Below are 27514 nucleotides of genomic sequence, written 5' to 3'. Positions count from 1 at the left end.
TGCTGACAGTTAAATTCTCCTCCCCTCATATGACAGAAATAATTTTAATTTGATGATAATCAATCTATCTCATTAAGCATGTGAAGGGTCTGAGGATTTCCAAGGCTCACACATCAAGGATTTGTTATTTGGGGTATGTGGGGACTCCAGAAACACTGAACCTGGTAGCTTCATGCATCTCTGTACATCTGTATATGTGTGCATGAGTGTCACGGCCTCATGTTATCACAGCACCCACAGGCAAATTCTCCATTATTCTGAGAGTCACATTTTTTAAATCATGATTAAAAGAAATGGAGGATTCCACTGCACAGACAAAAGAAAAAGGCCAAGGAAGCAAAATCATGAGTCCAGAATTCATGTTCTCTGCCTTGACCCATCCCTTCAGCCTTGTGTTCCCAGAACAGGCTCCCCGGGTTTGTCGTCTATATCCTCCTCTGCTTAAAGCAAAAGGAAGAAATGGTCTTAGGAAAGATTTTGAGTTCTGTTGAGACTCTTGAAATTAGCAGAAGTTTGTTTTGTGTTGAAATAACAGAATTTCAAGGGAAAAAAAAAAAGTTCCAAAACATTAACTCTCCATGAAAACTGCATCAGTGCTTCAGGCCAAAAAAATCCTCCTGGCTCACATCAAAAGGACAACAGATAGCCTGCGTGCACCCAGATGGCAGTTAAAATGTGTGTATCCTCACTACAATAGTATTTCTTTGCTACACACCTTCTATGAAGCCTTGGGGCAAGTCGCCATTCTCTGCCTCACTTTCCCCATTGTTTATTACAAAAAAAAAAAAATAGCAGTAATCTTTCCCTGCCTCTGAGACTTTCAGGTAAAAAGTCATGAGAAATAAGAGCTAAACGTTACTACTATTATCATTTCTGAGCCTCAGTAATTCATTCCCTGTTGGGCCTCTGGGTTCTGAAGTAAACTGATTGGTATAATACATCCTTTGCGTGTATTATCGTATTTGCATTGACCTCCATTTCCAGTAAAATCAGAGTAAAATGTAATTTAAAAATTGATAGGAAACACAGGAAGCTAATAATCTTGTTTGTACCAAAAAAATAGAAGATAATGTTCTATACTCATAGGCACATAGCATGTGGCAGTTCTGTAGTCACTTCTTAAGGCAGTGTAACATCAGGGTTTGGGTTTAGGGGGTTCTGCCCAAAAAGATGTCGATCTCAGATTTACCAGACAGGAGTTCAGCCTCAGGAGATGACGAGCACCCACTCACATCAGGGCCCAGATCTTCAGCAGTACTCAGAGAGGCAAGGGGAAGAAGCCAAGTTGGCACCTGCCACCTGTCCCAGGCTGAGTTAGATAATAAAGTGCCTCATGCAGAGTTTTTGTTTCTTTTATCTCTCTGTTAAAAATAAATGAATAAATAAATAAATAAAAACTCTGCCTGGAGTGAGTATGAAGTGAAAGCAGTGGTGGTTTACTTCATTTGGCATCCAGGGAAAACTTTTATCATGGAGGGAGAAGAGAGACAGGCTGACTGCGTGGCACATAGCTGGTTAGACCCAGAATTCCTCCAGTGCTTTCTTGAATTCCCAAACACATGCCCTCTTTGCTTGCCTGCCTCATCTCCAAACTCTTGCATTTTTCCTCCTGGGCTTTGTGCCTCATCTCCAAACTCTTGCATTTTTCCTCCTGGGCTTTGTGATTTACATGGTTTGAAAGAAGCACAAGTGGCTTTCAAGCCATCCCTGTGCTCCCTTGTCACCCAAGCCTTGTTAACTGGAAGCATGAAGGAGAGGAGTCAGTAACCTTCCAAAGGGAGCATGCCAAATGCTATTTCTCTTTCCCATCCTAGAGGTTAAGTATGCCTTCGGAACTCAGCAGGAGCCAGGGGAAGTTGGCTCACAAACAGGCATCTGCTATGTGGCTTGGGACTTAGCAAGGATCTCGTAGATGTGTATACCTGTGGAGATGTGGCTCAGGTTCACAGTCTGGAACATCTGTGTCCTGGTGGAAGATGTTCCTAACTTGAACCGCTGTTAACTGAGACTAGAATCTGGCCTTGTGTTTTCCATTTGCTGTGGCATACATTTTTTAAACAGTCCTGTTAAACACTCATACACAACATTAGAGGCAGAGCTCTTTAGTCAGCAGTGCCTGGGTTTGATCTCTCCCCCTTTTACCTCTGAAACTCAGAGCCTGTTCTAGTTTATTCTCTGAGAGGCAGGACATCATCAGAGTGAAGGATGTCCAGTTTTAGCCAAGTACTCATTATACAAAGCATACATCAATGAAGTGCTCCAAATTAGCAGTGGTCTGGCAGCAGTAATAAAAGCTGCAAGAAAGAGACTGTGTAATTGTGCTTGTCGTGAAGAAGAATATAGTCTGCAGCTGGTGCACAGAAATGCTTCAAATCTATATGGGAGTCAGAAGAAAATCGAGTAGGCTACTAACCTTTAGTTCAACCAGAGCCCAGCAAGATACCTCCTCTGTCTGCTACATTCCTGTCACAAGCACACACCATCCTGGTGGTATGTTATGTCCCTGTCCAAACATTTCAAAAGGAACTTCTACAATAATCTGTTAATAATGTTTTCCAGGCATTGCTTTTTTTTTCTCAGTTTAGATATATGCACACTTCAAAGTCTTTGTGAGCTATGTCTTCTGGTAGAAGAGTGCCACCTCATGACTGCTAGGGAGGAATGAAACAACCCACAGAGGTAAAGCTGAAAGCACTCAAGTGCCTATGATCAGGAAGGGCTGGAACAGAACATGCCCTGTGTACCCACCAGCTTTCATTTAGCATCGCAACACCCTGAGACGAACAATTCTTTGCCAATGTACTTTGTGATCATTGTTCCCTGAGAAAAAGCTCAGCATTTTTGGTCAACACCAAGCCCAGCCTCAATGATAAACAAAAAATAATTCCCCAGTAAAACTAGACAAAATTATGTAGGCCATTACACAAGGTGCTTCTTGCTTCGAATGCCCACTCATTTTGATTGAAGGCTCCTCTGCAGTATTTCAAGTACCTCTCCTCTGGGGACTGCACAATTTGGGGTGTGAGTGCCCTTTTCTCCTTGCTTCCTCACCCAGCCTACCCCAAGACTAGCCACCTCTCCTCAGACTGATTATTTTTTCTGTACTAATGCAACTAATTTTTCTCACCAGCTCAGATAAATATTGTTAAAATTATAGAGAATTTTGGGGTGCTAGAGTCCTGTTAACTCCTTGTTGCTTCTGTAAGTGAGGTATATAAGCCAAAGAAACTCTGAATTTCTCATGCTCCATCACCAGTTTGAAATATTTGTTCCAAAATCAGACAGCACATTGTCACAGATTGATTTGTCTATGCCTTGCTCAGGAACAGATAGTTTAAATATTTAATAGACGTGAACAAGGAAAGGAGCAAAATACCCTTTTGCTGGTTTTGCTTCTTCTTTTTTTTTTTTTTTTTACCTTCTAAATGAATTCAGACGTTGAGGAAAGTGCTAGATTGAAAACCCTAGAGTTTGAAGTGTGTTGTTCCTGTTTTTTTCCCAGAATAGAAATATCAGGAGAGTAGTACCAAAGATTTCCTAAAATCCCAGCTCTACTGCTGCTATTCTCCTTTATTAGACTCATTGCTAAATTCCAGGCAGTAATTAAAGATCTGAATCAGCTTCATTTTTGCCACTTCAAATAAAACCAAAATCAAATAAACCAAGATTTTTTTTTCTAAAATGGTTATTGATCTACTAGAAGGTACATTAATAGCACCTATTATCAGACTGGATGCCACACAGCTAAAATATGGATACAGATTTTGACATAACTGGAATATTAAACACTGCTTCAGAAGTGAAAGATTTTGCATCTCATTCCCTGAGGCAACCAGTTTTTGCTCGGGCCTGCACTTCAAAATATGCTGCTAATGTTGACAGATAGACAATATTATTAACCTGAAAGCATCAACTTATCCTAAGTCTCATCCTATGAACTGGAAAAAAAAATAAGAAGAAGAATAAAAAAAAAATCTGAATGCGCTTGTTATTTAGTGGGAGGATTTTAACAGCGCAGATGATTTTCTTTGCATAACAGCTAGAAGGTCTGCAAAAGTTCATCAAAAATCTGGGCTACATTAACTCTTGGATTGGCTGATACTTTTGTTACAATAACGATAACAACAGCTGATTCAATAAACCTAATTTAAATTTTAATTAGAGATCATCATTATGGCAGATGAATTTTTAAGCTCAGTGTGTTTAACAGTTTCCCTTTAAAAGGTTTTCATAAAGGATTCAAGCAGACTCTCTAAATAATAGCACAAACAAAAAGTGTGGTTGCTTAAACTCTCTCCTATAATGAAAACGAAAGGGTGTAACTCTACTACCTAAAACTATCATTACAAACACTAAGAAAATTAACCCAAATATTCCTCTTCCTCCTCCTTTTCCTCCTCTTTCTACTCTTCCTCCTTCTCTTCCTCCTCATCCCAGAGCAGACACATTAGCTTTGGGCCATGTACAGTGTGGGGTGCCTTCAGACAGGACCTCAGCCTTGAGGCCCTTCAGCTTTTACAATGAAGAAAGTAAAACCATTTTTCAAAGTCTCTAAGCAAAATTTCTCCACATACCACGGGCTTCACTACCAACAGGTCACAGGCAGGATAATAGGGCTAGAGGCAGGTCCATGCATAAGCCAACAGAGAGAAGAGAGGAGGAGGTGTTGGATGAATGAATTAAGCACAGGTCCAGGGACCAGTGAGGGGGTTGCTTGGTTGCTTGTTTAAAAAACCAGAAAGCAGTTTTGCTGTTATTAGCCAGAGCTGGAGTAATCCAATTCTCACATACCCCCTTTTCCATCTCCTTTTCATAGGCTGATGCGTGATAATGGCTGGCCTTCTCAAACAGCAGATATGACAGTTTCAGTGATAATGTCAGGATTCAGAGCTTTCTTCTGAAAACCACTGAGCAGCTCTGAATCTACACAAGTCCTCTTGGGACTCTTTCCAGTGAAATATAAGTCAAAATTACCATCTCTGAAACTAAGATATTTTTAGAAAACTGATTTCTTCAAGTTGTCTCTCCTAAAAGCAAGTACCACCTACCCATGTTTAGCTTGTTTTCCAGCCCACCTAAAAGGATGCACTGTTATAAAACCACCAGCCAACCCCACCAACAAATTTTATTGCTTAACAAAAATCCAAGAGATTTAGGATAGAGAATCATTTCTTTTTTATTATTATTTTTTAATGATGCTTTTCCAAACATCACATCACGCCAGCATCTGCCTGGCAGAAGCAAGTGCTTTACCCCAAACTCTCTTTCATCTCCTCCTCCTATTTCACAACAGCTAAACCGGGCTTCAGCAATGCCATTAACCACAAACAGCCACTAGAATACTTTGTGGGTGATTCACAGATTTTGTTGTCGAAAAGCTAGTGATCTTCCTTATTTCCTAAATTTTACAGCATACTAAGCTGCATGTTCACACTGTTTTGTCTTTAATCTTGGGTTCACAAACATTTTCACAGTAAAATGTGACATTTTTTATAAAAAGCTATGTCAGTAAACTTATTGCACAGCAAACCTTAAATATTCTATTCTTTTTTTAAGTAGCATTTTAAGAAGAAAAACAAAAGCCATCCAAACATGCAGACTCGATTTATGCTTTTAAGATATCTACACAACAAGAGGTGAAAAAGATCACATGTATTTTAATGAAATGTTTATCTCACAGTCATGGCAGCACAAGTGTGTAGCAGGTACAAGCCATTATAGAAAATGCTGGTTTCACAACAAGCACCATTCTGACAAAAGTTGTTGGTTTTTTTCCCAGACATCCCTTGGCATCATGGTGATGTGGGACTTCACCGATGCCCAGACATGTCTTGGTCTATTGGCAGTCACAGTTACTACTGTGTGGTTAATGCATGTTCCTCAAGGGAGATACGTATGCTATGCATTATGTAGCATAGAGCCAATATAGCTGTCAGCTATGCTTTTCTGCAATAGATGGACTCTGTGTATGTCTTAAAGGATACCATCTTAGAATAGCTGTCACGTAATCAGTGCTTTTCCCCTTTTATGAGGCCAAATACTTTTAGAGTTCATATTCTCAGCATTTAAGCAGGCAGCTCTGCCTAATGCCACCCATAGGCATTGCCCCAGGGACACTTGCTACAGGTGTGTCTGAGCTATTGCATCTTGCAGTGTTAGCCTGAACGTGTTGGAGAAGAAACAGATCCTGTCAAATTGCACATAAAAGCTAGAGTTTTCAACAAGTCATGGGGTTTAATCAAACTCTGAATTTTGAAGTGTTAGAGGATACATTTTTCTTTTCTTCATTTCCCACCTGGGATTCTTATCTGTTCCATCCCCATCTTCTGCCTCCCCAGCAAGGGATAGAGAGAGAGGAACAAGCTGCTGAGGTGCTGATCTCTTTCAGTTTTGGGATCTATGCAGAGTTGTGAACAACAGGATCTGTTCTATCACTTTCTTCCCCAAGATGAGCAATGCTGCTTCTTCACCCTTCCGTCATCCAAATCTACTTTTTCCTGTGGCCCTCCATCCCTTCATGAGGTGAGAGAAAGGGCACGGGACTCAGAGACCCTGGAGGAAGAGGGACTCCCTTTAGCCTCTCCCAGCCTGAGGTCAGGTCATGGGAAGCCCGATGTGGCACTGCATCTCAGCATGCTGGTGTGCAGCTGGGCAACCACATCTGCTCCTCTCCTGTCACTTGTATGAGAGGCTTTTCCCCAGCAGCTCTGAAAATAGTGACTAGATTGACCATAAAATAGACTGAGCCCAAAGTTCTTTCCAATACCGAGGTAACCAAACTGGAATATTTGTCTGAACTGTTTATTTTCTGGGGTCCTCTGGTACGAGAATTAAAGATGTTGCTTCAGCCTATGGAAAAGAAATAGGAAGGCAAGAGGAACTCATGCAAAGGCAGTGATTCTTGCTGCTTCTGTTACGAAAGCAACCTAGAAACGCAGCTGGCTAGGCTGGAAACCGTAAACAGAATTATCAGCCTAAATGAACTCCCAGGGCTCTTCCCCACACCCTCTGCTACCTAGGATCCTCTGCCCTGATGGGTCAGGTTGCACCGCTTCACAAACAGCCTTGCCAGGATGGAGGCAGCAGCAGGCGGCTCAGCTGGAGCCTGCTGCCTTCACTGCCCGCTCCCTCCTGTTTTGTCAGGAAATTGCAAAGCAGGCTGCCCGCGCACCATGCTGGAAGAGACAGTCCAATCTGCAGGCCAGAATTCAGGAGGAAGCCCACAGATCAATGGCAATGCATTCTTAAAAGGTCAGGACAGATCTTCTGTTTCATCAGCACTTCGCGCTTTGCAAGCAGAGTCACCAAAGATATAGCTATGCACTGCAGCTTCTTTCAAACATGGTTCTCTTATATCCTTCTCCTGCAGATATCTGGTAGGAGAACTAAAGCACACTGATGAGATGATGTCTGAAACACCATTGAAACTGTCAATGTATCACAACACTCAAACACAGGGTAGGGTACAAAATCCCAATTCTTCTTGTTCCAGCTCCACCTAACCAAGTCTCCTGTTCCCTGACTCTGAGAGCCAACTTTGCAATGTGCTTCTCCCTCTGGTCAGACTCTGCATTGTTTGGTATATTGAATTTCACAGATTTAGTCAGCAGAAAAATGCAATCATCATCCATTTGAAGAGGCACAGCTGAAAAAATGATTAAAATTCATATGCATCAGGCAGCTTGATTTGCTGGGCATGGCCTGAATATAAGGCTAAATGAAGGTTAAATATTGGCTGACTAGTAATTGTACTGTCTCTTTGAGAAGCTGTTTATTGAGAATGTATATGGCACTGTAGCTAAAAGTGGCAGCACATTTGGAGATTGAATCAGATAAGCTTTTCTGCTTTCTGCGTGTACCATTTCTCAGACTAACCTACATGCAGTCACAAGGCAAGAAATTAGACACAAAATATCCAGTGAAGGACATTTCATGTACCCAGTGATCCTTGTGGGTCCCTTCCAAATCAGGTTATTCTACGATTCTATAATTCCTGAAAGGAGAAATAATAACTGAATAAGTTAAACATTCCTAACCCAGCATTTTTCCATTGGAAAATATCATTTCACTGACACTGAAATCTCCCGCGGGGATAAAAACAATGTGCTTTTTTAGATTTTGAAAAAGACTAAAATATGATTGTCTTATTCTAATTCAGATCATACTAATACATCAAATTTGAAAAAGCCAGAATGAAAACAGAATGCTTTGACTGACCCAAGATGAACTTTATATAGAATATAATTCAATATTAACTCTGTTTTTCATACCTGTTTTTTGTTTTCAGTTTCTTTAGAAAAGAAAATAGACTTTGGAATGTCAGGAAGTCCCACTGAATTGAAATTATGGTTTGTCATCTGCTTAATTTCCTACACATATTCACCTCTTGTGCAAACGTGACCTACTAATGTATCCTTTCTCCCATGGGGATGTGATTTGACTGCCATCCTCACCGGTCAGGCCAGCCTCTCTAGCTCGCTCCATGGAGACTTGCACTTTCTGATGTAGAGTTTGTCCCATGTCTCAACTCCAGCTGTGAGATTTAGACAAAAGCTACCAAAAAGATCTGTGATCATAATTCACATATAGAATTAGATAAAGGTATAAAATTTTAAATAGGAAGATCAGCCTCAGTCTGATTAAATAAGAAATATGAAAATATAACCACCATATTGCTCAAATCAACTACAGAAGGAAAAAAAATAAACGTGTTTATTAAAAAGGGGGAAAAAAAGTTGTTTTTTTTTTTTAAAAAAGAATAATTTTAATTCCTTACATTCCTCTAGGAAAAAAAAAAATCTCTCCCTCCTCCCTTCCCCTCCCAATCACACACACACACGCACACACACACTGAGCCAGCAGTGCAGCTGGGAGGTGGAGAAGACATGCACACCATTCCTAGCCCACCACAACAAGGATGTAGTGCACAAATTCCCAGGCCTGCTGAAGCAAATATGCATTGAAAGACTCACAGGCACCTGTCTGATTTTTATCGTTTTCAAGAGCATTAGACATTGCTCAGGACTAGATAAGCATCCAATTCCCAGTTGTGTTCTGAATCAAGTTATCAGACCCACAGGGAATTTCCCATTGCTAGCTCTGAATGAAAGGCAATGTAAATTTTTTAACTCAAATAAAATTATATTTAAAAACAAACAAACAAACAAAACACTTGGTTTCTTGTCAAAAGGACACATACAAAAAGGAAAGGGAAAATGTCTTATCAGAGCATGAGAGCATGCTATCTGTGACATTTTCTGGTAACGACAAGTGATGGTTTCAAGCTTTAGAAAAAGTGGTGAATTCAAGATACAAGATGAGTTTTTGCTCTTTTTCTTTTTAGATTGATAAAAGAGAACAAATTGACTAACAAAATATTTCTGACAACAGCTTGGTGGCACAATGGAAATTTTATTTTAAACCTATGTCCTTTTTTCAGGCAATTATTTTCACACCAGGGAGAATTCTTTAGTACAAATTAGACAGTGGAAGTCTAGATGAGAAAGATATTATATCGCAAACACATCTACTGCATTTAAATCTTCTCAGCACATCCCTTGTGGCAGACAAATAAAACAGACCCGGCAGAGCTAAGTAATTTCCCAAAGCCCACACAGTACATCTGCAGGAGAACCAAGATATAAATCTGATGTTCTTGACTCCTAGTCTTTTGCTTGTTTTTAATAGCACATATTGATCTTTCATTGTCCTTAATGTCTAAAAATAGCAGACTCACAAATCAAATCTTGCACAAAATACATTTGAGACCAAAAGGTCATCCAGGCAGAGACCATCTCTCTGTACATACTGCTTGGTGGTACTTAATGAATAGAGGAGCAATGCTCAGATGTAAACCCAGAAAGTCACTGGAGCTTTTGTGTGTGCCATACCAGAGTTTAAGAAATAAGTACATGTTCATCTAATAACCTCAGTATCAGTGCTGTATCACAGTGTTTAAGTTAAATTCCCCTGTCTTTTCACCTGTGCCCCAGGTAAGGTGCAAATTTGGCTTTAATGCTACAGGTCAGCACCCCCCTTAATTTTCATAACTCCTGCAGCAAAATAATTTCATCATGAGCACTGATATAGAGGCCATAAGGGTAGAGAATTTCATATGTTTGGTTTTGGTTTTAAAAGCTTCTTATTGTACAAATGAAATTTTGGACAAAGACTGAGATCTCTATAGTGATACCTCAGCAGAAGATGTTATGACTAAAGATAGGGTGAAAGTAGTATAATAGGAACATTGCATCTGCACCTGAAGGTCTCAGCTCTCAGCTGGAGACCCCAGACCAAATTTTATACTCCTGTAGATGAGCAAAACTTCCCTTGTCCCAGAAATGGGGACACCATTTTTTTCTGTGGACACTCCAATCCTCCAGTGCTGAGATCTTACTCCAAAATGAACCATGGAGCAAACTTCCTAAGCAAGGACTGAAAGCAGATGGTTCTTATGGGATAGCTGGTTCAGTCTTGTGCAACAGAAAGTCTGTCTCAGAGGATATCCATGGTAAATGGAACCTAAAATCCTCTTGACGTCATGGCCATCAGCCAAAAACATGCAGTCAGGAATAGCCTGCAATACTTGCCCCCCTCATTACAATTCATCACATAGCTTATATTTCCTTTTTTGTCATAGGAATGGAATTTTAAAATAAAAAGCTCTGTTGTCATAAAGACTGCCCCAATTAAAACAAAAGCTGAGTGGGGCTGTCCTTATGCACAGTCTCCAATAGGCTGACACAGAGCTGCAAATCACCGTGTTTCAGCCCAAACACATATTTGACTCCATGATTTTTTTCCCCTACCTTTCTTTTAGTGTTTTATTTTTGAAGTCTCCCACCAGAAAGTGAAATAATACATGGTAAGGGTATGTGACACAGCATATTATTGTGTAAGCTAACAGAGAAACCTTAAATTAAGTGTGCTGTGAGGAAGTGCACCAAGTCACTCTGGGTCACCATACTAAGCCCTTATACCACTATCAGACAGTGGTAAGCATAAGCCTAAATAGTAGTAGACAGCGTGAACAATCTGTAACCTCAAAATAACTGTACCAGGCTACTTTTCAAAAGTGATGAATATGCAGGCGTCATCAACTTTGTTATTAATTCTAATCAGTCAAAGGTGGGGTTGTAAGCTTACCCTCATATCAGCAATAACTGGAGGAGATTATTTTGTCATTTTCATAAACTGCACTGTGCAAATATTAAGCACATCAAAAGCCTTTCATTCTAGCTGCAAGAAAAATTACTGACGGGGTGCACAGACCCTGTGGGAGGGAACCACCTTAGCCCGTGCTCCTAGGCTTTCTGGAGAGGAACATCCCACACGTTTCAGGAGCCAGAGCACGGTCCCAACTTCTTGTCAAAGCAGTTTGGACATAGTGTCACAGATGTGACCAAGTCCTCTCCAGCCTAACCTGTGGGCAAATAGCATCCCCACCCCAGCACAGATACCTTGTGGCAGGAGCACAGCTCTATGTCAACTTTAAAGCAGACAGAAAGTTAGCAGGCTGACTTCGGCTCACAAGCCACTCTTCACAGTGCTGCTCAAGTCTTGTTGATCCTTACCTGTTGAACAGGAATAATAAGCATGTGGAGAATAAATAAGATTTTTAGGTACATTGGTTGTATGGTAATGGGATTATCCAAAATAGTAACTAATGGCTGATTTCAGATACATGGAACTAATCCCAGCACTGTCAGCAGGACCTTTTTGTTCCCATTCAAAAGCAAAACTATAAAAACGCTGCAATATTACCTTAGCAGCTTTAAAAATAATAATAAAAAAAAGTCTCCTTTGCCAAAACCCGTAATTTATTTTGCCTCCCATGTTGTAACAAGGACCAAAATTCAGCTTGTGACTCTCTCTGCATAGTGCCAACCCTGGAAGGGGGACAAGAAAGCAATAGGAATGGTATCCACAACAGTGCCATTCTTTCGGGAAGAAGTGGCAACTTTTATGACCCTGGCTACAGCCCATCAAGCTCTAACTGCACATTAAGTATAATTAGAAAAAGAAAAAGAAGAAAATAAGAGGACGAGGAGGAAGAGGAGGAGGAGGAGGATGAAGAAGAAGAAGAAGGAGAAGAAGAAGGAGAAGAAGAAGAAAAAGAAGAAGAAGAAGAAGAAGACGAAGAAGAAGAAGAAGAAGGAGGAGGAGGAGGAGGAGGAGAAGGAGAAGAAGGAGAAGAAGAAAAGTAATATAGCTATTAATTTTACTTCATAGGTAACTTGCCCAACAATCAATTTCTTAGGCAATGCTCAGTCGTGATTCCCTAGCCTGTGCAAACATAAAACAAACAGACCAAAACACTGCTATTAATTTAAGGTTAAGACCTAAGAGAAAGCTACAATGTATAGGGGCTGATTACCAGTCATTCAAAATGCTTTGAGTTTAGAGGAGTGAGACAGCAGCCAAGGGGAATCATCAGAGGTCTCACCAGCTCACAGCGTGGTGAAAGTCCAGCATGCAGTGAGATGAACAGGTGTCAGATAAAGCCCACAGCAGTGCAACCTAATCCTCCCTCTGCCTTTCTCCTGCACCAGGGAGCAGGGACAGATGGAGCAGAAAGCTGTGGAGCTGCCTCACAAGGGTTTACAGGGGCTGGCAGCTGCCCCACACAGCCAGGATTGTCCTTCAGTCACCACCAGCCACCCTGATTTCACTGGACTCCCGTCAGCCATGGGGACTTAACAGGGCCTGAGTGTCCAGCCTCAAGGTCTTCACTGGACTGTGAGGCTCCTGTTTAAATAGACCGCTCCTTCCAGTTACAGCTTTAATTAATTTTAAATGAATTATTTTAGTCTCCCAATTTTCCTGTTTATTTTGAAGAAGTCCAATTAACGCTGAACTAAGAAGCTCAACAGGCTCCCCAGCTCTCATCTGCCCTGAAGGGATCCAATTAAAGTCAGACACTAGTCAAAATGTCAAACCGCAGCTATTTTTAAAGCCATTGTACAACAGATCTATAGCTACATATAAACAAGATGATTACTAAATAAATCAGGCAATACTTGTAAACCTAAAGCCTAAAACTCCCTCACTCAGGATGCAGCTTCCTCCATCAACCAAGAGCATGTTCAGAACTTACAGCAAGTAATGAAAGACAATTAAAACCATGGTGTAAAATAAAATGTGTGCAAATTAGACAATAGTATATGATAAAAGTTTAAAGGCAGAAAAGATAAGAAGTTCAAGGACATCTGGGCCAGCAAAAGGAACAAGCTGGTAAACCCATGCAATGCAGACTTGCAGAAATCTCTGTTCTGCTTCCAGATCCACAGAGGTTCACTGGCAATCACTTCAAGGGCCTCTGCAAACATGGGACATTTTAATCTGAAATCCTTGTGATCCACTTACAGACTTTTTCTGTATCAGCAATCACAAACATTTAGAAAGCATTATACGGCCTTTCTCATACACACAGCCCTCACTAGATATAGTCTTTTTCTTGATGTCAATGTACTTATTTCAAAAATCCTAACTGTCATCCTAGGTCTGAAATGATTTTGTCTGTCAATAGGAAATGAACAGGTATTAAATCATTGTAGAATGGGAGACTGAATTAAAAACAGAGATGGGTCAAAAGTTCAGATTAGGGTTAGTTTTTAATGAGCTGTAACTCAAGCCTAATTCAATTAATCTTCTTGACTTCTGCAGAAAATTACCCTCCTTTTTTCCAATGGTCAAATGAATTTTTCTTAACTGCAGCAGGAACAGTGGGTATTTGGTCAGAGCACAGGAAGGCAACACTGTTTCAAAGGCACTTCAATATTTTTTAATTTAACTTCATCACCTTTCTAATGAAAACTTCAGATTTCCTGCTCACTTCAAAGTTAAATTTCTCCAGCAAATGGATTAGAGACATGTGAGTGTTACGAGTGACAATACCCCTTCAGGACAACCCATCCAGGGGTCACTGGTCTCAGCAAGCCATCAAGGAACGGCAAAGAACAGGTAGGAAGCCAGTCCAGAGCGGTGTCTGAGATAGCAAGGAAGACATCACAACCACCCTTGGCTGCTTCTGGCCCTCTCTGCCTGCAGTTTGGTGATGCCACCATCTCTGGGGCAGGGAGGTCCTGTCAAATACTGCACCTGCTCTTCTGGCTCTGCCAGAGCTCTGCAAAGGAAATAGCCCTTTGGGAAGGTGCTGCACATCCAGTGAATTTGTCTCTTATATATTGCTGCTGAGTGCCTCCATCATTTGGTGTGGAAGAAGATCTTCTTTAGACTAAAAAAATTGCACAGGAAATCTCAAAAAAGATGATTTTGTCATATGAGTTCCAGTGTTCTTCCTTCCTTCACACCTGTGAAATGAACAGTAAAATGGTAAGATCTTTATATTTATGTTTGTGCATTACTTGAGAAGTGAAATGTAAACATGACCTGCACTGTAATACCAAAATAATAATAATAATAATAAACAAAATAAAATAAAAAATGAAGGTCTGAGTAGTCCAGTAAGGGAAAAAGAAAGAGAAATTAAGATTAGTAAACACAGTAGAAGTATGTTCACTCTTCGGACTGGTTCTAGCAGGTAGAAAAAGTGCATCAGTCTTCATGCTAAAGCTTCCCTTGACAGTCACCACTCCTCAGTGTCTGATGTGTGGCAATAAATGGAAATTACTACTGGAGAAGCATGGTAACACAGTGTGGTAACAGCTGGCAAGTGGCTTTCTAAACATGGCATTATAAATGTAAAAGGTAGAGTACCAGGAACACCTTGGTTTCACTTGTCAGAAGTGAGTTACCCGAGTTTGAAGAGAAGATTCAAGAAAATGAAAGCAGAATCATTGAGAGCAGTTAGCACAGTCCTGAAAGAGATCAGAAACTAAACTACCCATGTTTGCTCTTCCTGAAACTCTCCGTGTGACTTCACAGGGGAGAGAAATGATGTGCATTTCTATAGACTGCCATTTGTGCTCCCAGAATGAAATTTTTTTTTTATTGTTTTTGATTATCTTCTAAATAACTGATGTGTGGTAGACTTGTTCAGAGGATATATATTGGTATTCATTACTTGACGTATACTGTTTAGCTGAGGTTTGATTAGTAACATGTAGTTAATAATGTGCAAATAATTAAAGGAAAACCATCACATCCTCTTTATGTAAATCCAATTTGTTAGGAATATGCATTTGCCTTATAGATTCCTTTTTGCTGATATTTTTCCTGATGTGCTGAGTTTTCCCTTCCACCACTGAGCAATAATATTTTATTTTCTGCCTGAGATGGGATGGGTTCTCCAAGTCACAGCTCCCCAACACCGCCAGGCCTTTCTTCAGCCAGAGGACACCCTGAATTAGACTTTGAACTTGGAACTTATCTCCATATCTCTTAACATGATATATTATCTTAAAGATTTATTTCCCTACAGCAGCTCACAGAGTGAGGTTCAGCAGAGCTGTGAAGGGAAGGTAACAAAGTTCACAGTTAGTCCCAGTCATCTGAATTCAACACCACAGACTACGACAGTGTTCCCCAGGAGCTTTGCTGATGTTTGTGCATTGGCCACCAATCCAAATCTCGAAGAAATGTGACTAAAAGGTGTCCCCAGCCCTCGGGGGAGCCAAGTCAACCTGTGGATTACAGGCTCAGGAGTTAGCTCCAACAGAGAAAAACTTTTACCAAAGTTTGTCAGTTAGCCTGGGCAAGTGCTGAATGTGACGATGTAGGTTTGTTATACAAATCACCTGCCAGGGATGAAAAGGATGTCACAAAGCAAGTCACACACATTCTTAACAAGCAATCTTAGACTCAGCAGCAGGCAAGTTACTCACTGATGAAATACAGAAAGAAGAGCTGCATTTAATGAAGAAATGTTAAGACTTTGCTCACAGACTCACTGCATGTAATTATATATGTACTTGTAGAAGGAAAACGTATCAAATAGGTTACACGCCATAAAATAGATTTCTAAGCTCAACCTCATATGAGGTCAAGCCTATTACCTTGTTGGTATGTGTCTTTTTACATACGCTTCTCTGCCTATTTGAAAAAAATAATTAAGGATTTGGGAAAGCAGGGGGTCCTTATTAAAGCACTTCTTCCTTCTCTGTTACAGGAATGACGTGCCAAGCTCGAAGCTCATACATTACGAGTGAGATCCTGTGGGGTTATCGTTTCACCCCTGTCCTCACTCTGGAGGATGGATTTTATGAAGTTGACTACAATAGTTTTCATGAAACATATGAGACCAACACACCAGTTTACAGTGCCAAAGAGCTGGCAGAGATGGCCAGCCGAGCAGAACTGCCCCTGACTTGGTCTGTTTCCAGCAAGCTGGATCAGCATGCTGAGCTGGAAACTGAAGAGGAAGAGAAGAATCAAGAAGACCAAAATGAAAGAAATGGTGATGTGGCAAACCTAGAGAACGAGTCCAAACTGTAGAACCACCAGAGGTGTAAGAACCACATGACTTTCTTTGTCTTCTCCCTTTTTGTTCCCCTTTTCTTTCTCCCACACACTATTATTTTCTTCCCTGTCATTCTTAATTCTGGGAAAATAAATATTTGAGATGTGAAATATCTACCTGCCCAATTCAAACTCGAGATTCACAGACTAAGCAAAGGTGTAGGTTAAAGCTGCAATACCCATTACTTCCAGTGGAATCTCCAACCCCACCCTGCTAACAACTGATGGTTTCCTCTGCACCTCTCTGAGTTCAGACCTCCAGGTTTACTAAAACTGACAAAAAAAGCCACCGGAATAAATCAAGGTATATAAAAAGGAAAGGCTAATTGACGTTCATCAAAGCAATGGGCCTTGACTCCAGTTTTTTATATATATTTCAGGACAGTTTTGTAAACTGGTCAGCAAGCCTTTATGAAATGGGCCTTGCAGCTTTAAGAGGAAGGTGAGCAGAAGGCTCTGCAACCCAACACGATACTGTACATATGCCTTATGTAATTACTTTCTCTTTACATTTAGTAATAAACAACGCATGTACAAAAGTACTGTAGTAAAGATCTTCTAAATAATGTACATAGTTGTGTAATTAATGTAGGTTTAGAAAACGAGTTCTAGAAATATCGGGATGCAAAAACAAACTACCCATGAAATAAGCACTTCTCTTCTAACATTTGGAGTGTCATACTGATTTCTCCCCTTATATCTATGGCTCTTTTAGTGCATGACATCTTCGTCAGCGTACCAGACTGGCAGCTATTTAGAGTACCTCACTGTTTCCCAAACAGGTCATTTTTCTGACTCTAAAAAGCCATAAGTCTGGGAGAGGGCAGGGTAGAAAAATTGTAACATAATTACTGATATACTGTGAAAATGTTTACAAATAAGGCAAACCATTCCTGGGTATTTTCTTGGCAGTTCAATCTAAATTTAGACTGTGGCAAACAAGAATTTCCTGCGTACTCCTAGTCTAGCAAGCATGTTCCATGCAGAGGTATTAGCCTTTATGTGCAATATCCAGGGAAACGTCTCCCTTCACCCAGCCCAAACCATAGGATTTAAATGGAGCAGCACAGGCCATTGAAAACCGAGCGTGGTCCTGTAGTGAGCAGATCATGACCACCCAGCTAGGAAGGAAACAGCTGAATTTCAGCTGAAGCCATAACGGAAGAAATTCTCTTGCCAACAGCATTGGTGCTTCATCAGTCCCCAAAAGAAGTCACAAAACACGTGCCATCCCTGGGTAACAGGCTTCCACAGGGCTTCTCAGCAAAACACATAGATCCTGCCACCCGTGTTCAGGAGCAGGGGTCCCTAGGTTAGCTCCTTGGCTGCTGTAAACCACTGTAAATCCTGCACATCCCGACTTAACAAATTTAACATTACCAGTTGCATAGCTCACACCACAACACATTCACCAGGAGGGGAGCTGACCCGCATGGCCCTCAGTTCACAGCCTCGCTGTGTGATGGATGCTGCTCCCATGGCACGGCAGTGCCTAGCACCAAGGACTTGGCTAGGCCCAGCATGTGTAAAATGCTGCTTCATCAGCACAGGTTGTGATGCTTTTGGTGGGCTTCCGCTCAGGCCCATCCACAACAACATTTCTGTCAGTGAAGGAAAGGAAGCTGCAGCCTTAATTTGCTTGTTTTGGGTTTGTTTGTTGTTGTTTTCTTAATACCTGCCCACTGCAGAAAGGAGGAATACATTGAAGGGAATCTGAAGCATTTTTGTACAGAAACATTTACATTAAAATGGGAAGAAAAAAAAAAAAAAAGAACCCTCAGGAGAATCTCAGTGGACAGGTAGAAATTTTGCACTGTGATATAGCTTTCACTCCAAGTCCATACATATTCTCTATTTTTTTGCTGAAACAACTGCCCCTTGCCAATATTCACCTAGTGTGGCTAATCCACGGGGTTTTGCAGGTCCTCCAGCTGTGCTTAATACCAAGGCACGAAGAGCGGGGTGCGGGAGAAAGGTTTGGCACCAGGGATGGGCAGGTCAGGCTGGATGGGAAGAATCTTTTGTTTCAGCTCTGAGCATCTTTCCTGAAAGGCTTTCACAGAGCAGTGTGATGTAAGCAATGGTTCCGAATATGGATTATTTTTTTGTTCCCTCCAGTTGGGATGGCTGATTTTGTCAGCCGGGTAAAGGTTATTTACGCCGAAGTTTCATGAGATACAGCTCCTTTTGCTACAGACCTTTTAAAGCTTGGTCTTCTTCCCCGGTACCAGAACCAGCCCAGCACTCCCATTGACCCATCGCAGCCCATCTGTAAGGCCACCCATGAGGGGGGGCACCCAGCACTTTAAAGGCAGGGTCACTCCAAAGCTCTGCTGGAAAACATAAGCCTTACAGCAGAAGACCCAGGGGTAGCACGTGGGTAGGGAAGAGCCTGTGTGTGTCAGTCTGCAGTCCTAGCAAAAGGTGCATGAGCTGAAGGCAAACCATTCCTCTGAGGATAAACCTGCTTTTTGCTCTTGGAATTTACTGGGCCACTCTATAATTCATTGCTGCAGTTTAGGAAAAGTTTATGTTGATTAGAACAGCAGCTCAGGGCCCTAACAAAACCTTTTTTTGTGTCCTCAAGCACAAAAAAATAGACTTTACACCACTGGGGCATGCGCATGTGTAAGCTATATTTTTGTGAATAGGGCACTTAAAGCTTAAGGTGTGTGTGTTTGTTTCTTTCTCTCTCTATCCCCTTGTATTTTATTGTCTTTAGTATTCATGTAGTATGGACTGTAAAGTTTATGAAATCTCATTTTTGTAACATAAGCTTAAAAAACAGAAGCCTCCAAAGCTTTCAATGGGGAAGCTTCACCTAAACTTTGTACTAGAATGTCCCTATCAAACACCTCTATTTTTCTACAATGATTGATTAAGCAGTTTAACAATGTATTTTGTGTCAATGATTTCAACTGAACTGGTAAAAAGACAATTAAGAATTGAATGCTGTTAATTAACAATGGATTTTCAAGCCGTACATATTGAGTGGTGTTTTCATTATAACAACTTAATCTGAAAACTTAACTCCTAAACCTTAACAATATCCTTTGAAAACAGTGCCCAAATGGAATATTGTTGGCAAATCACATTTAAGGATCATGAATGATGTAATGTTTTTATTTAATTGGATACATAATTAATCAAGATCCATTACATACCTATATATTTCATTAATACATTTTGATGTCTTTTTCTCAGCTTATCTTGTGATTTCCAGAAGCAAAAGAAATTCCAGAGATAAATGTGAGTTTGCAGTCATCTACTGCAGCACTCAGTTCCTTCTTCAATGAACAGAAATGCTGCAGAAATTCTTCGTACAAACTCATGCATAGTGTTGTACTGTCATCTCTGGCTCCTCACTTTTTTTTTTGGTTGTTTTTGGTTTTGGTTTTGGTTTTGGCATTTATCTTTTGTTTTGGTTTGGTTTTAGAAGGTTTGTTTGTTTGTTTGTTTGTTTATTACAACACACTACTTTTTTTCTTTCCGCACAAGTTTCCAAACCATATCTTTCAGCTGGTGATAACAGATACAGAAATACTGCTTTTCACGGGGCAATGTAAATTTATATTGGGTGAGAATTTGGCCTTCATCAAGTACTGCAAGTTCCATCTTACTATTTAGCAATAAATACCATCTTACCAGCATTGAAATACATTTCAAATACTATTTCAAAGTAAGCAACAAAAAATATAATCATCCTCTTAAAAGTATACAGCAGTTATGATCCTAGATCTTTGCCCTACAGAACTATAGGTATTGGCATTGACGTGAGCCATAAAATTTAACTTTGGTGATCAAAATGAAATGTCTTGTCTGCTTCTGTGAAGGGCCTTGCTGCAAGCTTGTAGGTCTCTATACCAGAAGCATAGGTGGAGGGGACTGCACAGCCCTGAGTTAACAGAGCTCTGTGCATCTCTTGCCGTACAGAGGAAGGAGGTGGTGTACCAGAAGAGGGTCTCCAGCCACCACCTCAGGTAGGACAGTGTGCTGGCAAAGAGGAAAATGCTTGTTGGATGGTTAGAGCTTGTTCTGGCTCTAACCTCCTTCAGGAAGGGCTCTGGATTTACATGCCTAGCTATCGTGTGCAAAGGTTTTCAGTTCTGGGGTTGTCCATATTCCTCTGCTGGAATTAAAGGGGAAGCTCAAACCCTTTACAAACAGGGAAGAAGTCTGTCTTCTCTTTTCAACCACAGGGCACAAGTTCCCATTTTGATCAACTATGTGGCATTACACTACTGAGGAAAGGGGAGACCTGGGCTCAGTGCCCTTTTCAGCCCAGGGAGGTTCAAGGCCACACCCCACTCCTCCCAAGAAACAAACCCGCCATAACAGTAAAAGCAGTGTCCTAACACCTGCACCAAGGTCAGACGGGCTCTTGAATTCTCCCACTAGCCCAAAGAAACTTTAAATCCTTCCCTTGGTGTATTTTTAACAAAAGAATGGAAAATTCCTCATTCCCTCAGTCCCTAACAGCTGCTATCCTATTGACTAGGGCACTCCCAGGCTGCGTTCAGATACATGTGCCCTCAGGCTGGGGAAGGCACACGATTCATGTTTCTCACCTCATCCAACAGTCATCTGCTCTCTGCAGAGGTACATCACTGCAGCCTTTACCTATGCTTCTGAGTGCAAGTAGCCACCACGTCTCCTAAGGCCCCAAATCCTGTGAGGTCTGGGCTTGATGTGCTCTGAACACCACCCACCCGAGCAGCCTTCCTAGGAGGTGGAGGCGGAGGAAAGCCAAGTCATTTTATCTCACTCCAGCTGCACTGTGAGATGGGTACAGAGCTGCACAGCCCTGCAAGGATGCGTGATGTTATGCCTAGAAAACCTTCCTGGCAGAAGTAAGGGGTAACCTCGGACTTCTGGCTCAGGGAGATTTGAACTTAATGATGAATTTATATCACTTGCTCAAGATACCTGATGTAGATGTGAATTATAGGCTCAAAGCTTGACTTGACTTGTCTTTATGGCAAAGGGAGAGTCCGGCACCTTGGGTAGGACATTCCTTTAGCTAACAGCAGAAGTTCTCACTGTGAAACTTCGACTTTTTACTATTACTGCAATTTCTGTCTGTCAAAATACCTTTCTTTTCAAAATATCAGCCTTGTTAACAACCATGTTACCTCATTCAGACACTACTTAGTCTATAAATCAGGCCTAACAAAACAAGAACCAAAGTTGGCTTCTCTGACATCCTTGCTCCTTTAGCTCATAAACATGCTGTTTGGAAATGTGCTTGGAAAGCAGACATAAATGTGGGCTTTGCGCATTAAGTAGTTCTTAGAGACAAGACCCGAAAGCCATTTAATATTTATAATAAATGATGTTCTTTTATGCTTCCTGAGCTAATTTTAAACTTCTGAGATTTGGCTTTTTGGAGGGGAGGGGTGTTGTTACACATTTTAGTGCACATTTCATTTTGTGTATTTAGTTCAAGCTTACTTCAACCCACTTCCATTTTTTTCAGCTCCCCTGGATTTTCAGAAATGTTAATCTAGCGATAACTTCAGTGTAATGGAGTACCTATTTTACCACTTGCCATTCTTCCATTTATTGCCCGCACACTGGTGCTGTAATGCAGTTTCATGTAGACAGCACACAGACATCATACCCAAAAACAGTGTTCCAGAGAGACCTGCATATCTTGATATTTCATCTCAAGTGTGAAATCTGTTTTCTATTTCAAGTGAATTCACAAGTATAAACCACAGTTCTTCCCTCATCCTCTCTAACTTGTGCCATCCACACAGAATAAAGATTTGGGAGTTTCAAGTAATACCAGCTGCTCTGAGTTTTTTTCTCAGAATAGAACTTGGGGGAGCCCTCCCCAGTTTTTGTTTAATTTTTTTAATCAAAGGCGGCAGTCAGGAGCACCAAAGCCACAGCTGCAGCTCTTCGGCAGCCCTCTGGAAGCTACTGGCTCCACCATAAGGCAGGAGGACCCAAATTCCTCACTGAAATGTCTGTATTAAAGGACATGTGATGTGGTGCTTGAGGAGGTCATGTTCTAATTCAGAAAGGATGTCAAGGCAACATACAGTTTATATACACTCAAATTTGGGGGGGGGAGGGGGGGGGACTCAAACTGTTACACTTCATAATGCATCTTTTTCAGGCCATTAAAGAAGTTATTTTCTTTTCTCAGCAACAACTGGATGGGATGCTACAGCTAACCTCCTAAATCTTTACACGAGATTTTTCAGAAATGATGAACATTTACCAGCTCTTATGAAAGCCAGTAGGAATGAGGAGGCATTTCTGGAAAAAAGAGACCATCTGCTGAGATGACTATGTGAGAACTTTGTGCTGCCTTTTGTGCCAGCTTTTAGGCTCCCTGGGAGATGATGGAATCAGGATAGGTCTTCACCTCACTGAAATGCCATCAGCATCAAATACTTGCCAAAGTCTTAAGGCAGCCACAGGCAGAATATTTACATCCTTCAGTTCTGCTGTAGGTTTTAGGCACACATTTTTAGGCAAATTAGGGATCACTGAAGCCACTGCCAAATGTGTTAAAGATACTTCCAGCAAGAACAAAAAAACGGCGTGACTCTCTCAAAGGCAGTTTATTTGTAAAGGGGTTAAGCCACAGTACTGGGGCAAGAAAAGTAAGGTGCGCATTTTGTCCTTGTGCTGCAGCTTCTGTAGGAAAAGATGTAATCCATGACTTAGCAGACAGGCCAGCAATTCTCATTTCTAATGATCTCATTTCTTAAAAAACAAGAAAACAAGATATCCCGCTTTCTAGTCAAAAGGTTAAAAAGGTTCGCAACAAATACAAAAGGTCCCTGGAAAGGGAAAGGAAGGAATATAAATAAGGATAAAGGCTACAGAAGAAACTCAACAAAAGTCTTGGCCAAAGGGCAAGGCCACTGGATTCATGTGTTGAAATCTAAGGAATGCTGCTGGCCATTTTTTACTTTTTATACACATGCGTCATTTCCTTGACATTCAGACAACTACTATTAATAAATATAGTAAAGCAAAGCGTAACAAAAACTATTGTTTTAAAAACTTGGCTAGTTTTTCAGCTAGTAAAATCATCAAAATGAAATCTATATAATGAGAAGAGACAAGGAAGATAATTCATCACTTCAATCACATTTAAGTCATACTAAGAAAAGACAGTGTTGCTTATAAACTTACTGAATTCAAAAGAAAGTGAAGAAATATTCCATTCACAGAAACCATTGCAAATCTTCAAGACCTTATGCTTAGGGTCTTTTACCACAATTTAGATGACAAGGAAGAAATCAGCTGTGTACTAGTACTTATGGTATTGATTTTAGAAGAGCTTTTAGCCCTTGTAAGACGTGAAATCAGAATGAACTTCATGAAAAATCACAGCAAAATAATGTAATATGATAACTAATACATGTAAAAGGAGTAAAACCTCTGCTTAACCTCACTTTCCAGAGAAGAAACAGAAGAATAGAAAAAGAAAACTGCATAGAAATTTTCCGGGAAAATGGCAGAGAAAAATGAGGCTTAATTTCATATATTTAAATAAGAATTTCCTTTTTTCTGTTTTAGTGAAAAATATTTGTGTGAAAAATCTCTTTGTGTCAACACTCTGATTTGCTAAAAAAGAAATATGCATGGCCATAAAAATATGACCTTTCAAAAAGAATTCTTGTTTCATAAATTAAGGATTTATTTTGTTGTTTCATTATTAATTATAACGTAATCTGTGGATTTGTACTGACCATTAGAGATAGATCAGTGTAGTGAATTGCTTCAGAGAAAAATTTCACAAAACTTAAAATAGATTTCTTGATAAATCAGAAGGGAATTTTCTTTTCACAGTTTTTTCCTCTCACATTTCCAAAATAACACAATGTGGCATTCCGATACTGGAACAAAATGTTTTGTTCAGCTGGAGACTTTCTTGAAATAGGCTGAAAAATCCATTTTTGCCATCTTTGCAGATAATGAACAAATTCACACCATCATTTTAATGTCAGTTTACCTACTGTAAAAATGAATAGGTATGAAATTTGTCAAAAAAATGAAACAGTGCTGGAGATATCTAGCAGTGTAGGAAACTGCCACCAACCTTACCCTTGCAATATGAGTCAGTTATTCCTACGATTCCAATTACAGCTAAAATTAAGCTATTCCCAACATTACATTCTGAACATTTTCACAAAAATGGACTTGTAATATTGATATTGTTCTTGATAACCACTGTCAGAGGAGAAGCCTGCCTTTCCTAAGGAGCAAGAACCTGGCTGATGGCAAATGTTGTGGCCTTACAGTACCTCAGAGAAACCTTCAACAATAATAAATTACAAATTTGTTATCAATTTTTTGTTTGTTTGTTTTGTTTTGTTTTTGGCAATTCAACTATCAGTAAATAATTGACCCTCTTCTTGGAAGCCCTGGACAGAGCCCTCAAAACAGGGAACATTTTCCTCTGGCTTGCTTGCTGGCCCTTCAGCTACTGGCACTGCAGTCAGGCAGCTGGCCAGCGAGCCCCCCAAGTTGCTTCCTCTTAGCATTTCCAGTACCAAACAACGCAGAATGAACCTTACATGAATACAGTACAGACAAAAGCAAACATTTTCAAAATGATGTGCCTAAAAATCTCTATGATATGAAACAACATTGTCCTCTTGACCTACAGAACTTCCTAAAATCACTTTTCCGTTCTTTAGTGTGGTCGTTTTACAAAAACTAGCTAAGAGAGTTAATTCTGAATATCATCATATTAAGTAATTTAACTGTAATCCAAACCACCAAACAACAGTATTTTAAAGGTCTACACAGTTTCCTGTAAGTAACATTACATTTTAACATCGCTAATGGCTGGAGCCAGAGCCTGAGAAACAATTACTACCGTTTTTTCTTCCATTTAATCCAGCAAACAGGCAAAATTAAAGCACCTATTTTAGATAAACATGACTGGAGATTTTGAATTTAGTTTACAAACTGCTTTATCAATAACCACAAATTTCAAATTTTTCAAAGCCTCAATTCTGATATATCATTTCCAGTACAGTAAGAAATACTAATGTAATCAGAACTTCAGTTTTATGGTATTGGCAGAACTTTTATTCAGTTAAAAGTGAAATCTTTCTCACACCCCTTTATTTTGAGACATCTGTAACCTTAAAAATCTTTCTGCTGCTAAGCAGAACAAGCAGGTAAAGACATTTTTTTCTAAATCCCTGAAAGACATAGTCATACCTTTTTACTGAAATATCAAATAATTTTTGTCTGCCTTTCTGCATATATCTCCAAAGTTAAGCGATAACATAATTAGGTTAGCAAATAAGAAATTTGTATCTTCCCTAAAATACTTCTGTAGAAGTTTATAAATAAATTAGTAGAATTGCACATGTGCATGTACAAATCATTATAGTCAGTATAAACAGTGGAATCAGAAGAAAAAAAATCCATAGAAAGTGCAATTACCTACTTGCTCTCATAGCCTTGTTCATCATGATTCTGTCAGTAAGAGAAGATAGGAGGTAGGTATGAAAAAGTAATAGTTTGGCTCATTAACCTACTTTTGAGGTCTTTTGTATTTCCCTAGAAACAATTTTGATACATCTGTGAATGGGTAATTATGAAAGCATACTTATTAAGGAAGCACAAGAAAATCATGTACTTAGACAATAATTTAATTTTAAAATAATATATATATATTAAAATGTTGTTCTAGGAAAATTGTTTCTCTATTTTTCAAACAAAAAGGATACTAATAAATAAACTCTTTCCTTTGAAACAATAAACAACTTTGGACACTGTCTTGTGACTGAATTTGCTTGTGTTTAATCCACTGAAATACTAGTGTGCTATTATCAGAACAGACAGCTATTGGTGAGATCTTGTGGTCAAAGCCTACACTACTTTGTTCATAGCCTAGAGTAGTTCTGGCTCTACTTTTCCATTTTTGGTATTCCAGAATATCTCTTGTGGCATTCCAGGACACAGGAAAAAATATCACACACATATTTTGAACACATTTTTTCACTGGACTTTTACTCTGTGGTATTAATTGAACTTGGTGTGGGTACAACTGGAGCTGGGATTTCTTCCCATTTGTATTATAGACCAAGAAGTAGCTTTGTGAGCCTGCGTTCACCTGTAGGTGGTGTACCTACAAGGCTCTGCATTTTGAGAAATGATGGACGTACAGCAGGTGTGGGCAAACAAGTATCTCATTTCAGCCTCAAGCCTGGAAGCAGGCTGTAGCTGGATGCTTTGGTTGACTCACATTCTACTCCTCACAGCAAAAGGCAAACTATGTTCCCTTGCAGCACGTTGCATTTAACTCTTGGTTTATTTAGCAATCATTTTATCAGAAAATTGGCAAAATGCCGTCTGAGTAAATGTGTCCTATTAGCCTGCAATCTCACTTTCATCCGGCCCACAGATATGAGCAGAACTGCAGTGTGTACAGCACAAGCACAAACTGCACAGACTCATTGGTCTCTGAGGACCTCTTCACACGGGTAGCTAATGCAGAATGTGTAGGTATACATCAAACACTTCTTTTATGGCACTACAGGAATATGCACAAACACTGGTCTGAAAACTGAGTATACTCAGTCACAAAAATTGTCTGTCAGGAAGCTACACATGGTCAAAATTGAAGATGTCTGTGTGACATGAGTCCAGATCACATCTCTTCTATAAACACAGTTCCTCATTGTTAGCCATTTGGGTTGTATCATTGCAGATAAACACCGAACATTTTCTGGAGAAAAAAAAAAAAAGAAAAAAAAGAAAAAAAAAAGAGTAAACGAGAAAAAAAGTCAGTCTTCTTCTAACACTTAAGAATGTAGTAACCTTCTAACAGACAAAATACTGTCTCTAAGAGGTGGTTTTCAATTATTACAGCATTACAAACTCCTGTGTTTAAAAAGGTAAAAAGTTACAAGATTATCTTAACATGCTTAATATTTAAAATGGTAAGATAATTTTCATTAGTTCTTAAACTCCTAAATTGCTAAGTGTTTATGAAAGTTCAGCTTCCAGTCATTTTTCAAGTAAGATCTTTATTATTGCTACTAGAATACATGAAATTAAACAGTGTTCTATTATAAAACAGGACAATAGGACAAGGATATTTTCTACA

General features: G+C 39.9%; 1 protein-coding gene across 6 annotated transcripts in view; it reads left to right on the top strand.

The window, feature by feature from the left end:
• Positions 1–27124, top strand: part of KCNJ6 (potassium inwardly rectifying channel subfamily J member 6) — a 173463-nt gene extending 146339 nt beyond the window's left edge. For 5 of the 6 annotated variants that reach the window (XM_083801180.1, XM_083801185.1, XM_083801182.1 and 2 more), the window contains one exon: positions 16070–18187. In XM_083801180.1, the coding sequence (XP_083657306.1) occupies positions 16070–16395 (326 nt within the window). In that variant the 3' untranslated portion in view covers positions 16396–18187. Of the gene's footprint in view, positions 1–16069; positions 18188–22573 lie in introns of those variants that run through there. The other variant, XM_083801181.1, reaches the window with a different exon arrangement.
• The last annotated feature ends 390 nt before the right edge of the window (positions 27125–27514 follow it).

The sequence above is a fragment of the Anser anser genome (genome assembly GCF_964211835.1).
Source record: "Anser anser genome assembly, chromosome: 1".
In the NCBI taxonomy this organism is placed as follows: domain Eukaryota; kingdom Metazoa; phylum Chordata; class Aves; order Anseriformes; family Anatidae; genus Anser; species Anser anser.
This window is presented reverse-complemented; position numbering and strand designations above follow the sequence as displayed.